This window comes from Misgurnus anguillicaudatus, chromosome 4, assembly GCF_027580225.2.
Source record: "Misgurnus anguillicaudatus chromosome 4, ASM2758022v2, whole genome shotgun sequence".
Taxonomy (NCBI): Eukaryota; Metazoa; Chordata; class Actinopteri; order Cypriniformes; family Cobitidae; genus Misgurnus; species Misgurnus anguillicaudatus.
Window position 1 is genome coordinate 15,798,032 of NC_073340.2, and position 14,392 is coordinate 15,812,423.

General features: G+C 40.2%; 1 protein-coding gene across 2 annotated transcripts in view; it reads left to right on the top strand.

Moving 5' to 3' along the window:
• Positions 1–1,095: 1,095 nt before the first annotated feature.
• plcd3b (phospholipase C, delta 3b) overlaps positions 1,096–14,392 on the top strand; it is a 36,450-nt gene continuing 23,153 nt past the window's right edge. For both annotated transcript variants that reach the window (XM_055176480.2, XM_055176482.2), the window contains exons 1-3: positions 1,096–1,253; positions 1,593–1,745; positions 2,756–2,923. In XM_055176480.2, the coding sequence (XP_055032455.1) occupies positions 1,676–1,745; positions 2,756–2,923 (238 nt within the window). In that variant the 5' untranslated portion in view covers positions 1,096–1,253; positions 1,593–1,675. The remainder of the gene's footprint in view (positions 1,254–1,592; positions 1,746–2,755; positions 2,924–14,392) is intronic.

Sequence of the window (14,392 nt, forward strand, 5' to 3'; positions counted from 1 at the left end):
TAGTAAAACCATAGTTTTGCTGATAGTAATCAATACACCAAAAAAACATGGTTACACTTTTACCACAATAAAACCTTGGTTCATTTTTGTTAATTTTTTTGATATGTCCTATATCAGTGCCATTGTTTTGTCTCTACATGTACACCAGTTTTGTTTTTGTGGCCTAAGGTTTGTTTGTAAAAACGACTTAAATTATAACTTAGTCATGGAATAGGCTAATCTAAACACTCTCAGGGAAACAGCCCCATAATGTGCATGTTTACATCGCCATTTAGCTATGTTTAGACACACACGCAGATACCTGCATTTAAAATAATTGATTCTACATAAATCTAAAACTAGGACTCGTTATGTTCTTTAGAAATATTGTGTATAGTTTGATGGCACTTTATTAGCATGGCAGAAGGACTGGTCTAAAAAGAACGCAGCCTCCACTGGACGTACGCAAGCTTGTGTTTGGAAAAACGGTTCTGGAGGGGATACAGCCACGGCCAAATCCCGCGAGATGTTGGGTTTATGGTTATTTGGCGATAGGATTAGCTTTAGTATGAAAAACAGCGGTTGTGGCTAGGTAGGATACAGATACGGCCTAAATCCCGTGAAATATTGGGTTTAGTTTATGTTGGGTTAGGTTTGGGTAGGATTAGAATGAATACAGCGCTCACCCTGCGAGATTTCACGAGATTTTGGCCGTAGCTGTATCTCTTCTAGCAAAACAATTTATTAATTAATTTATTATGTTTATATTCTGCATTTTATTCTGTAAACCCTGTTCTTTTGGAAATGTGCTAGTATCTATCTGGATGTGCTGTTATGCATGTAAATGTGTTTGTTAATTATAATAAAAACACTTTATTTATTGGTCATTTGCTTATGTTAATATGTACATAATTATTTCTGGTTTCTTTGACTCATTCGCTTGTTTTCTGTTTGTGTCTGATTTCACATTATGACAGTAAACAGAAAAGTTATCACGACAGATGACATATACATAGGCTAACGTTACTGTCTAGTATTCTTAATGCAGGAGTAATGGGGGTATTGGATAATTTAAAAATAACGAACATATTTATACTTGTTTATTTATAACTACTTGTATACTTTTAAATCACTGCGTTGGTCTTGAAACCAGATTTTGGTTGTTTGATTCAGTTTATTATTTTAAGATTGACAACACTAGGGGGAGACATTTTGTTATAAAATCCTAATCTCTGGACTCAATTGTATCTCATCTCCTCCACGCAGCTTTTATGGTAAGATAAGTCATAGATAGATAGACGACAGAACAATCCGTTGCCAAGTGTTGTCTGTGTATTTGATTTTTGCGTTTATAAATGAGACTACAATTGTTGTTTTTTTCTTGATTTTTTATGTCGGTGTCTAATCCTATTAAAACGCGGGACGCTTTTATACAGTAAATCGGTGTTTCAGATTTAGTTTTTAGGTAAAAATGGCACCGCATTTTTTTTGCGTATGATGTTTATCTTAAAACTAAACCGCAGAATTAACCCCGTGAAGATGAATGTCATATAACGGTGCAGGTCGTTAAAATGCATGAGCTCATGAGATGGAGCTAATGCTGTTTCATACAGATAAATGCACGTTGACTGAAGAGAAAACCACATAAACCTTCCAGCCTCAGACCGAGAGAGAGAGAGGGGACCAAAACTGCGTCATGTTGAGAAAGGACAGAAATGAACCCGGGACGTCCCAACCTAAATTAGAAGATCCTCTAAAAAACCTAGGTAAGAATATTATTAGTATTATTGTTTTTATCATTACTACTACTACTACTACTACTATTACTACTATTATTATTAATAGCAGCAGAAGTAGTAGTAGTAGAATTAGTAGTAATAGTAGTAGTAGTAATAGTACGGATATTTATTTATTGTTTATTAATACACATGTCATTGAGGTTTATTAATGCTTATTGAGATATTTTAGTGTGTTTTTGGAGACAAACTATCATGCATTGGCCACAATCTTTAACAGCATTTATTAGTCATGGGCTGATGGCCAATGAAACTCACTCCTTTTGATTACATTTGAGATGTGATTTGTCCTTCTATCTTTTAGTACCAAATACAGATTTATTCTATTACGTTGATATATTAGTATAGCATCATGTTTTATATATACTGTAGCTTATATATATCTTAAATCAAGTATTATAATGTAATGTCTCAAATTGTTGTCTCTGTCTGTAGCAGTAAATATAGGAAATGGACCTTTGGGATCCATTTCAAGCCATTTATTGATTTCTCCTCGGATAAAGTAAAAGGGGTTTAGTAAGGAACTCTAAAGTATTCATGTTTATCTGAAAACAGTATACTGTAGTGATCTAAGCAAGCTTTTTTCTGTGTAGCATTTGTACCAGATTTTGACACATGACTTGTGTTGTCATCTCTTTGTTAACCTAAATATGCTGTTCAGTTTTTTGTTTTTAAACATTTTTTAGTATTATTCCATGTAAGTGGACACTTCAGCTCAATATGAAATTATTTAATAAAAGAGTTTTACAAATGCTGTGGGTGGACAGGAAAAGAAATTAGATTGTTGTAATGGTTACACCTTAAATTGTAAATAACTGGTGATGCAGTCATAGTGGGTTTTGTTCAGTGATGCATGAGATAAAGTCATGGGGTCATTATTCATATGCAACTTCAAAAAATGCAGAGCTGTGGTTTAGGCTTTGAACTATTCCTTTAATTCTCAATGTTAAAGTCTTTTACATTTAAATGAACTTCTGCAGGGGTCCAGGACGATGAAGACGTAAGGACCATGCTGCAGGGCTCTGCCATGTTGAAGGTGCGTTCCCCACGCTGGCAGAGAAAGCGCATGCTAAAGTTGATGAATGACGGGGTCACGGTCTGGTGTGAATCCAACAAGACCTTCAGCAAAGCCAAGTCGCAGCAGTCCTGTAAGTGCATAGCACATGTGTGTGTGTTTTAGTATTAAAAAGCCTTTAAAAAAAATGTATTTAAAGCAGTAGGTAGACTGATGAAAACTGTATACTCTGGCACGGTAAGAGCCCCTCCCGGTAAATACACCTCCTAATTATGGCTGTATAAACCAGCGGTATCCAGGTCTACTGGCCACAGCACTGACTGTCATTACATGGCCGGTCTATTTGCAGTACTCACGAGGGGGTTCCTCTTTTTTCTTTGTAAGCTTAACTGTACGCTCTAATTATCGTCTATGGCTGGGTGGGAAGCGAGCAGCCCTTCGCTTTATGGTTTGCTCCATATAATTCACATGAATAATAATCATTGCCCTGGCAACTGTGCACATGGCCTAAATTAGAACTAAGGTCTATAATTGCGTCTAGTTAGAAAGATTATGCTTTGCATGATGTGGCTTAGGGGTGTGTGAGGAGTGAGGACTCCCATATGTGTGTTAACACTGCAAAACATCTCCTCAATCTCTTAGGTGTTTCTTTAGGATACATGATCTCAAATTGGAGAGCATCTCTCAGATGTGCTGACAAATATCAAAGTCCTTTTAAGGATGTCACGTCACAATGCTTTCAGGTCTTGTTAGAACAAGACAAACAAGACCTGCCAATTCTGAGCATATATGCAAAGTCCCTCCTCCAGAGGATTCTGATTGACGATTGTCTCTTTTTTACTGGGAGGCGCGACGGAAGCGGCCATTCTGACCGCTGTGATCTAACAAAGTTCATATTATTACTACCAGTGAAGGTTATATTTTCACAGATGTTCTTTACATGATTTTATGTAGAAAATGTTATATCACAAAAAAGACTTTTAAATTACGTTTAAATACACAAATGAAAGTAGCATCCAATTAAAATAATAAAGTAAATATTACATACAACGTAAAGCACATTTCCAGTTAGGAAAGTACATACAACAAGCTTAACACAATAAAAGCTTAATTAATTCCTGGAAATATCCAACAGGAATATGAAGATTGAAAAGCATGAATAAAAGCAACAAAGCGATTTCTAAAATGAGGGAGGGGCTACAAATCCATGAGTACAGTTTGCAAAACTGTGGGGACGGATTGTATATGCGTGTGCACAGTTTATGAATTTGTGGGTACGGATTGCAAACACGGAGGGTAGGCCTACGGTTTACAAATCTGAGAGCATGATTGTTAATTCGTACGCACGATTTATAAAACTAAGGGAACAGTTTAATAATCTGTGAGTACGCTTCATAAACTGAGGAGATGAATTTATAAACCGTGATCACAGATCCGTGACGTAATAGACGGAGAGAATATTTACAGAGTGAGTTCGGTTTACTGTGCAGTGATAAATAAAGCTACTGTATGCAAACATCAGGTGATTTCTACTATAAGAGAAATCTCTGTTAACACAGGCTGTTTGCTCGTAATAAATTGGTATTAAAATCAATGTTAACATAGCTAACATTTGGGTTTAGGTTCACATCACCCTGCAAATTATTCTGTATGAAATATGATTTAAATTTAGGATACAAATACAGAGACTGTGTATTTGGCGCCCCATATTGGAGCACAAACAACACAAAGAGCCCAGTTTACAGTACATACTGGCAAACGATAGGTATGGGCTTTTTAGGGCCCGAGCACACCGGGGTGTGAGGACCCTATTGTTCTTCAAGGAGTTATTAGGGCCCGAGCACCGAGGAGCAGGCCAGAATGGCCTGCACCGAAAGGTGCGAAGCCCTATTGGTTTTGCTCGAATTTATTAGGGCCCGAGCACCGAGGCGCAGGCCAGATTGGCGTTCTCCTAAAGGTGCGAAGCCCTATTGTTTTTGCTCGAATTTTTCTCTTTTTTTTTTATTAGGGCCCGAGCACCGAGGAGCAGGCCAGAATGGCCTGCACCGAAAGGTGCGAAGCCCTATTGTTTTTGCTCGGATTATTATTTTTATTATTATTATTATTTTTTTTTTTTTTATTTTTTTTTTACGTTTCGGGGCAATTTGGGGGCCTTAACATACTCAAAAACTCTTGAAATTTTGCACAGACATCAGAGTCGTCGGCCATCAGGTCCGGGCAAAGGCCGGACCACAGGCGTGGCAAGGGAGCTCTGTAGCGCCCCCTGTAATTCAAAAACAAACATTGGGGCACAGATCGGGCAAAAATGTACACACATGTACGAGAGTTGGTACACATATAGAACTCATCGACCCGAACAACTTTCGCCCTTAAACCTATTAGCTCCGCCCAACAGGAAGTCGGCCATTTTTGATTGTTTCAAAAACGCATGTGATGAACTTTTCAGTGGCGGTCCTGGCTAGATTTACGCCCTGGGCGAACCATCCCTTGGCCGCCCCCAGAAAAAAAAGAATTACCCCCAAACCCCGCCACCAACATATATTATTTTGTTATATATAATCTTAAATACAAAAAGGTAGCAAGAACAGAGAAAAACATGCAATACAGTATAAACACCCACTTATACACACACACACACACACACACACACACACACACACACACACACACACACACACACAGTTGCTGCTGTGGAAGTATCTGACTCCTCATTTTGGCCAGTGGGTGCTCTAGCTCTAAAATATTTCAGAAGTGCCCCTGAATTAACAATTAAGTTACCCAATTAAAATGACCATAACACACATTTTATTAGTATTTGTTAACATCCTATAAACTAAGCATAGCATACACTACAAATTATTTAAAAAGCTATATCACTGTAGCTTACAAAATGCCATGTCAATGTATATTAGAAGTTATTTAAGTTGACACATATAGCGTAAAGCAATAAAAAATTAGACAGTCAGGAGGTCTGTGTGAATTTGCACAAACTAGACTGTGTTGCCTATAGAGTGAATTTAGTTGCATGGCATGATGCCTCAATTCTAATAGTTGCTAGTTCAGCAAAACTAAAACCAAATACAATCGTATTCTGTGGCTAATAGCAACATATTAGCAAGAGTGCGAGGCTAATATAAATAGCCTATTTCCTACTGTCACTCACGTCGTCACTCATAGAATTCGGCATACCTTTATCTTTTGCCCGTTTCTCCTCATCTTCTTTTCCTGAACCGGGCAACTGAGATGGCTACTTTGGTCTTTTAATTTGATCCATGATGATGAAGATGAAGACTCGACATAATTAACTTTGCATTACATTTTGCCAACAACAACGTCCGTTTTGCCCGTCAATCAACCGGAGTCACGTAACGTGAGTCACGTAGATGACTCTACAAATTTTTTTTCACATAACCCAATTAATTACATGTTCGTAGGTATATGGGTCTATGTTAATTTTAGGAATGATAAATACAATTTACTTGGAAGCAGACGCAGCAGTTTGTGTTGTGTGGCCTCTGACCTGGGATCAGTCAATCCCTCGCTCGCCCCCCTTAAGGCGAGCGAGGGACTTGCAGTCGCAAGTTGATTCCCCGCCCCCCTCACCGGTGCCTCTTCTGACACGCACACAACTGTGTTTCTCAGCACTAACTTGACATGGAAATGAGCGGTTTTGATATAGTTTTTTTTTTTTTTTTTTTTTTTAGGGCGCTCGTGCGCCCTCACATAGATTGCGCCCTGGGCGTTCGCCCACATTGCCCATAGCAAAAACCGGCCCTGACTTTTAAATACTCCTCCTAGGGGATTTATGCGATTGACACCAAACGCGGTGAACATGATGTCAAGATATTGTACTTGCTAAATTGCGAAGGGATTTTTGATATCTCGAACGGTTCTGCCATGGCGAAGCGACAAAGTCATGGCGAAATCAGAGAAACAGGAAGTGTCTAATATCTAAGGCAAAAAATGTCTTATTGTAATGATACGCAGGACGTTTGTTCGTCTGAAGATTCCGAACGCATCGATGTGCCTATTGTGAGTCTCGGGTATAGCGCCACCACCAGGTGCCAGGAAGTGTGTCAGTCACAAAGGTGGATTTTTTTGACAGTTCAATCCAATGTTCTTTTAAATACTCCTTCTAGGATTTTCATGCGATTGACACCAAAAGTGGTCAACATGATGCCGAGGCATAGTAGATGATAAATTGCGAAGGGATTTTTGATATCTCCAACGCTGTTCCCATGGCAACGCGTCAAATTTTACTTTAATTTCAGGCATGTTTAAGGCTCTTGGCGTGCTTAGATTAACCTAAAACTTGGCACACACATCAGAATTGTTGACTGTTAAGTGTGGACAAACAGGTCTGACAAAGGCGTGTTTCTGAAGTAGCTCACTACCGCCTCCTTGTGTCTAAAATGTGAGGTTTCTTTTACCTACAGTCCCCAAATGGGTCAATAACAACATGAAATAGCCCACTGATATTTACCCACTTGATGCACTTGCTCACCGTGCATCGTTTTCTCGGAGGCATCGTATAGCGGTAAAATAACGTGCGAGGGCCCGCCATCGCTGCTTGCAGCTATATTTTTTATTATTATTATTTTTATTTTTTTTAACACTTTTGGGCATTTTGGGTGCCTAAACATACTTGAAAACTCTTGAAATTTGGCACAGACGTCAAAGTCGTCCGTCATTGCGAACGGGCAAAGGCTGGAACATGGGCGTGGCAAGGGAGCTCTGTAGCGCCCCCTGTAATGCAAAAAAAAACATTGGTGCACAGATCGGGCAAACATGTACCCACGTGTACGAAAGTTGGTACGCATATAGATCTCATCGACCCGAACAACTTTCGTACTCAAACCTATTAGCTCCGCCCAACAGGAAGTTGGCCATTTTGAATTGTTTCAAAAACGCATGTGGTGAACTTTTAAATACTCCTCCTAGGGGATTTATGCAAATGACACCAAACGTGGTGATCATGATGTCGAGACATTGGACTTGCTAAATTGCGAAGGGATTTTTGATATCTCGAACGGTTCTGCCATGGCGAGGCGCCGAATTCATGGCGAATTCAGAAAAACAGGAAGTGTCTAATATCTAAGGCAAAAAAATGTCTTATTGTGATGCCAAGCGGGGCATTTGTTAGTCTGAAGATTCCAGTCGCATCGATGTGCCTATTGTAAGTCTCAGGTATAGCGCCACCACCAGGGGCCAGGAAGTGTGTCAGTCATGAACTTTTAAATACTTCTCCTAGGGAATTCATACAATTGACACCAAACATGGTGAACATGATGCTGAGACATTGGACTTGCTAAATTGCGAAGGGATTTTTGATATCTCGAACGGTGTTGCCATGGCGAGGTGACAAATTTATGGCGAATTCAGAGAAACAGGAAGTGTCTAATATCTTAAGCAAAAAATGTCTTATAGGGATGAAACGCATTGTGTATGATCGGCCAAGGATTCCGATCGCATCGATGTGCCTATTGTGAGTCTCGGGTATAGCGCCACCAACAGGCACCAGGAAGTGTGGCAGTCACAAAAGGTGGATTTTTGACAGTTGCATGTGGTGAACTTTTAAATACTCCTCCTAGGATTTTCATGCGATTGACACCAAAAGTGGTCAACATGATGCTGAGACATTGTAGATGATAAATTGCGAAGGGATTTTTGATATCTCGAACGCTGTTTCCATGGCAACACGTCAAACTTTACTTTCATTTTCAGGCATATTTATGCTCTTGGCATGCACTTTGGGTGCCTTAACATACTCGGAAACTCTTGAAATTTGGCACAGACGTCAGAGTCGTCCGTCATCAGAAATCCAAAGGCTGGAACACGGGCGTGGCACGGGGGCTCTGTAGCGCCCCCTGTAATGCAACAAAAAACATTGATGCACAGATCGGGCAAAAATTTACGCACATATACGAGAATTGGTACGCTTATAGATCTCATCGACCCGAACAACTTTCGCCCTCTAACATTTAAGCTCTGCCCAACAGGAAGTCGGCTATTTTGGATTGTTTAAAAAATGCATGCGGTGAACTTTTAAATACTCCTCCTAGAGGATTCATGTGAATGTCACCAAACGTGGTGATCATGATGTCGAGACATTGGACTTGCTAAATTGCGAAGGGATTTTTGATATCTCGAACGGTTCTGCCATGGCATGGCAACAAAGTTGTGGCGAAATCAGAGAAACAGGAAGTGTCTAATATCTAAGGCAAAAAATGTCTTATTGTAATGACACGCGGGCTGTTTGTTCGTCTGAAGATTCCGATCGCATCGATGTGCCTATTGTGACTCCCGGGTATAGCGCCACCAGCAGGCGCCATGAAGTTTGTCAGTCACAAAGCTGGATTTTTTTGAAAGTTCCATGCAATGTTCTTTTAAATACTCCTTCTAGGATTTTCATGCGATTGACACCAAAAGTGGTCACCATGATGCCGAGACATTGTAGAGGATAAACTGCGAAGGGATTTTTGATATCTCAAACGCTATTCCCATGGCAACGCGTCAAACTTTACTTTCATTTTAAAGGCATATTTAAGCCTTTCAGTTGCATACAGTTAACTTTTAAATACTCCTTCTAGGATTTTCATGCGATTGACACAAGAAGTGGTCAACATGATGCCGAGACATTGTAGATGATCAATTGCGAAGGGATTTTGATATCTCGAACCCTGTTCCCATGGCAATGCATCAAACTTTACTTTCATTTTTACACATATTTAAGGCTGACAGTTACATGCTGTGAACCTTTAAATACTCCTTCTAGAATAATCATGCGATTGACACCAGAAGTGGTCAACATAATGCCGAGGTATTGTAGATGATAAATTGCGAAGGGATTTTTGACATCTCAAAAGCTGTTCCCATGGCAACGTGTAAAACTTTACTTTAATTTCAGGCATGTTTAAGGCTCTTGGCGTGCTTAGTTGAACTTTAAATTTGGCACACACATCAGAGTTTTCGGCTTTTAAGTGTTGACAAAAAGGTCAGACATAGGTGTGTCTTTTAAGTGGCTCACTAGTGCCCCTGTTTGTCTAAAATGTGGAGTTTCTTTTACCTACAGTCCCCAAATGGCTCAGAAACAATATTAAATAGCCCACTGATATTTTACCCACTTGATGCCCTTGCCCACCGTGCATCGTTTTCTTGAACGCACCGTGTTGCGGTAAAAAACGTGCGAGGGCCCGCCATTGCTGCTTGCAGCTATATTTATTTTTTTTTTTTTTTTTTTTTATTTTTTTTAACACTTTTGGGCATTTTGGGTGCCTTAACATACTCGAAAACTCTTGAAATTTGGCACAGACTTCAAAGTCGTCCGTCATTGCGAACGGGCAAAGCCTGGAACACGGGCGTGGCACGGGGGCTCTGTAGCGCCCCCTGTAATGCAAAAACAAACATTGATGCACAGATCATGCAAACATGTACGCACATGTACGAGAGTTGGTACGCATATAGATCTCATCGACCCGAACAACTTTCGCCCTCTAACATTTAAGCTCCGCCCAACAGGAAGTCAGCTATTTTGGATTGTTTAAAAAATGCATGCGTTGAACTTTTGAATACTCCTCCTAGAGGAATCATGCGATTGACACCAAAAGTGGTGAACATGATGTCGAGACATTGAACTTGCTAAATTGCGAAGGGATTTTTGATATCTCGAACGGTTCTGCCATGGCGAGCCGACAAAGTTGTGGCGAAATCAGAGAAACAGGAAGTGTCTAATATCTAAGGCAAAAAATGTCTTATTGTAATGACATGCGGGGTGTTTATTCATCTGAAGATTCCGATCGCATCGATGTGCCTATTGTGACTCCCGGGTATAGCGCCACCAGCAGGCGCCAGGAAGTGTGTCAGTCACAAAGCTGGATTTTTTTGAAAGTTCCATGCAATGTTCTTTTAAATACTCCTTCTAGGATTTTCATACGATTGACACCAAAAGTGGTCACCATTATGCCGAGACATTGTAGATGATAAATTGCGAAGGGATTTTTGATATCTCAAACGGTATTCCCATGGCAACGCGTCAAACTTTACTTTCATTTTAAAGGCATATTTAAGCCTTTCAGTTTTATACAGTTAACTTTTAAATACTCCTTCTAGGATTTTCATGCGATTGACACGAGAAGTGGTCAACATGATGCCGAGACACTGTAGATGATAAATTGCGAAGGGATTTTTGATATCTCAAACGCTGTTCCCATGGCAACCTGTCAAACTTTACTTTCATTTTAAAGGCATATTTAAGCCTTTCAGTTTTATACATTTACCTTTTAAATACTCCTTCTAGGATTTTCATGCGATTGACACAAGAAGTGGTCAACATGATGCCGAGACATTGTAGATGATAAATTGCGAAGGGATTTTTGATATCTCAAACGCTTTTTCCATGGCAATGCATCAAACTTTACTTTCATTTTTACACATATTTAAGGCTGACAGTTACATGCTGTGAACCTTTAAACACTCCTCGTATGGGATTCATGCGATTGACACCAGAAGTGGTCAACATGATGCCGAGACATTGTAGATGATAAATTGCGAAGGAATTTTAGACATCTCGAACGCTGTTCTCATGGCAACGCGTCAAACTTTACTTTAATTTCAGGCATGTTTAAGGCTCTTGGCGTGCTTAGTTGAACTTTAAATTTGGCACACACATCCAGAGATGTATAAAGTACTAGAAACCCAGACTTGAGTAAAAGTACAAGTGCTCTATTAAAAAAGTGAGCACACCACTTAAGTGGAAGTACTGAAGTATTAAACATGTTTTGTACTTAAGTATTGCAAGTAGTTTATTTTAAAATATACTACTCAAGTACTGAAAGTACAAGTACAATTATTGTGTAATGTAGTTATTAAAGAAAACAGTCAAAAGTTTGAATATAATATTGTTTATATTATTTCAAATGTTTAAGCTAAAGGACACTCACAATTGCTTTGGCTGTAGCAGGAGTACAAGGACAGGAATGTTCAGATTAATTTAACTAATATGGCAATAGAGAATTCAGAATTAATAAAATATTAGTCGATGTAATGGTAATAGGTAAAGGTACAAGATGTTTCAATGTATTTAGGTTTCCTTCTTTCGCGCACACTCACCCTTTCTCGCGAATTCTCTCTCTCTAACGGTCTCTCTCGTGCACTTTGGTTCTCTCTTCGCTTCACATTTGTCCACAAACGCGGCTCATATTTGTGAGTGAGAGGGAGGGAGGGGTCCGCTCTTCACTATCTCCTATTGGTTTAGACCACAATCTGTGTGTGTTTTTAATGTGTATCACCGCTCCGGCAGTGATAATGTAGGTTTGGAATGATTCGTAACATTTGAGTGTAACGAGTAACTATGCAGCACATAAAAATTGTATTGGAGTAAAAGTATAAAACTCATCGAAAATATGTACTGAAGTAAAAGTGGAAGTAGGAGAAAAAAATAATACTTCAGTAGAGTACAGATACTGCCTTTTAGTACTTAAGTACAGTAGTGAAGTAGTTCTACTTCGTTACTATACATCTCTGCACACATCAGAGTTTTCGGCTGTTAAGTGTTGACAAAAAGGTCACACATAGGCGTGTCTCTTAAGTGGCTCACTAGTGCACCTGTTTGTCTAAAATGTGGGGTTTCTTTTACCTACAGTCCCCAAATGGCTCAGAAACAACATTAAATAGCCCACTGATATTTTACCCACTTGATGCCCTTGCCCACCGTGCATCGTTTTCTCGGACGCACCGTGTAGCGGTAAAAAAACGTGCGAGGGCCCGCCATTGCTGCTTGCAGCTATATTTAGGGCCCGAGCACCGAGGAGCAGGCCAGAATGGCCTGCACCGAAAGGTGCGAAGCCCTATTGTTTTTGCTCGGATTATTATTTTTATTAGGGCCCGAGCACCGAGGAGCAGGCCAGAATGGCCTGCACCGAAAGGTGCGAAGCCCTATTGTTTTTGCTCGGATTATTATTTTTATTATTATTATTTTTTTTTTTTTTTTTATTTTTTTTTTACGTTTCGGGGCAATTTGGGGGCCTTAACATACTCAAAAACTCTTGAAATTTTGCACAGACATCAGAGTCGTCGGCCATCAGGTCCGGGCAAAGGCCGGACCACGGGCGTGGCAAGGGAGCTCTGTAGCGCCCCCTGTAATTCAAAAACAAACATTGGGGCACAGATCGGGCAAAAATGTACGCACATGTACGAGAGTTGGTACACATATAGAACTCATCGACCCGAACAACTTTTGCCCTTAAACCTATTAGCTCCGCCCAACAGGAAGTCGGCCATTTTTGATTGTTTCAAAAACGCATGTGATGAACTTTTGAATACTCCTCCTAGGGGATTTATGCGATTGACACCAAACGCGGTGAACATGATGTCGAGACATTGTACTTGCTAAATTGCGAAGGGATTTTTGATATCTCGAACGGTTCTGCCATGGCGAAGCGACAAATCATGGCGAAATCAGAGAAACAGGAAGTGTCTAATATCTAAGGCAAAAAATGTCTTATTGTAATGATACGCAGGACGTTTGTTCGTCTGAAGATTCCGAACGCATCGATGTGCCTATTGTGAGTCTCGGGTATAGCGCCACCACCAGGTGCCAGGAAGTGTGTCAGTCACAAAGGTGGATTTTTTTGACAGTTCCATCCAATGTTCTTTTAAATACTCCTTCTAGGATTTTCATGCGATTGACACCAAAAGTGGTCAACATGATGCCGAGGCATAGTAGATGATAAATTGCGAAGGGATTTTTGATATCTCCAACGCTGTCCCCATGGCAACGCGTCAAATTTTACTTTAATTTTAGGCATGTTTAAGGCTCTTGGCGTGCTTAGATTAACCTAAAACTTGGCACACACATCAGAGTTGTCGACTGTTAAGTGTGCACAAAAAGGTCAGACATAGGCGTGTCTCTTAAGAGGCTCACCAGCGCCCCCGTTTGTCTAAAATGTGGGGTTTCTTTTACCTACAGTCCCCAAATGGGTCAATAACAACATGAAATAGCCCACTGATATTTACCCACTTGATGCACTTGCTCACCGTGCATCGTTTTCTCGGAGGCATCGTATAGCGGTAAAATAACGTGCGAGGGCCCGCCATCGCTGCTTGCAGCTATATTTATTATTTTCATTTTTTTTTTTTTTATTTTTTTTTTACGTTTCGGGGCAATTTGGGAGCCTTAACATACTCAAAAACTCTTGAAATTTTGCACAGACATCAGAGTCGTCGGCCATCAGGTCCGGGCAAAGGCCGGACCACGGGCGTGGCAAGGGAGCTCTGTAGCGCCCCCTGTAATTCAAAAACAAACATTGGGGCACAGATCGGGCAAAAATGTACGCACATGTACGAGAGTTGGTACACATATAGAACTCATCGACCCGAACAACTTTCGCCCTTAAACCTATTAGCTCCGCCCAACAGGAAGTCGGCCATTTTTGATTGTTTCAAAAACGCATGCGATTAACTTTTAAATACTCCTCCTAGGGGATTTACGCGATTGACACCAAACGCGGTGAACATGATGTCGAGACATTGTACTTGCTAAATTGCGAAGGGATTTTTGATATCTCGAATGGTTCTGCCATGGCGAAGCGACAAAGTCATGGCG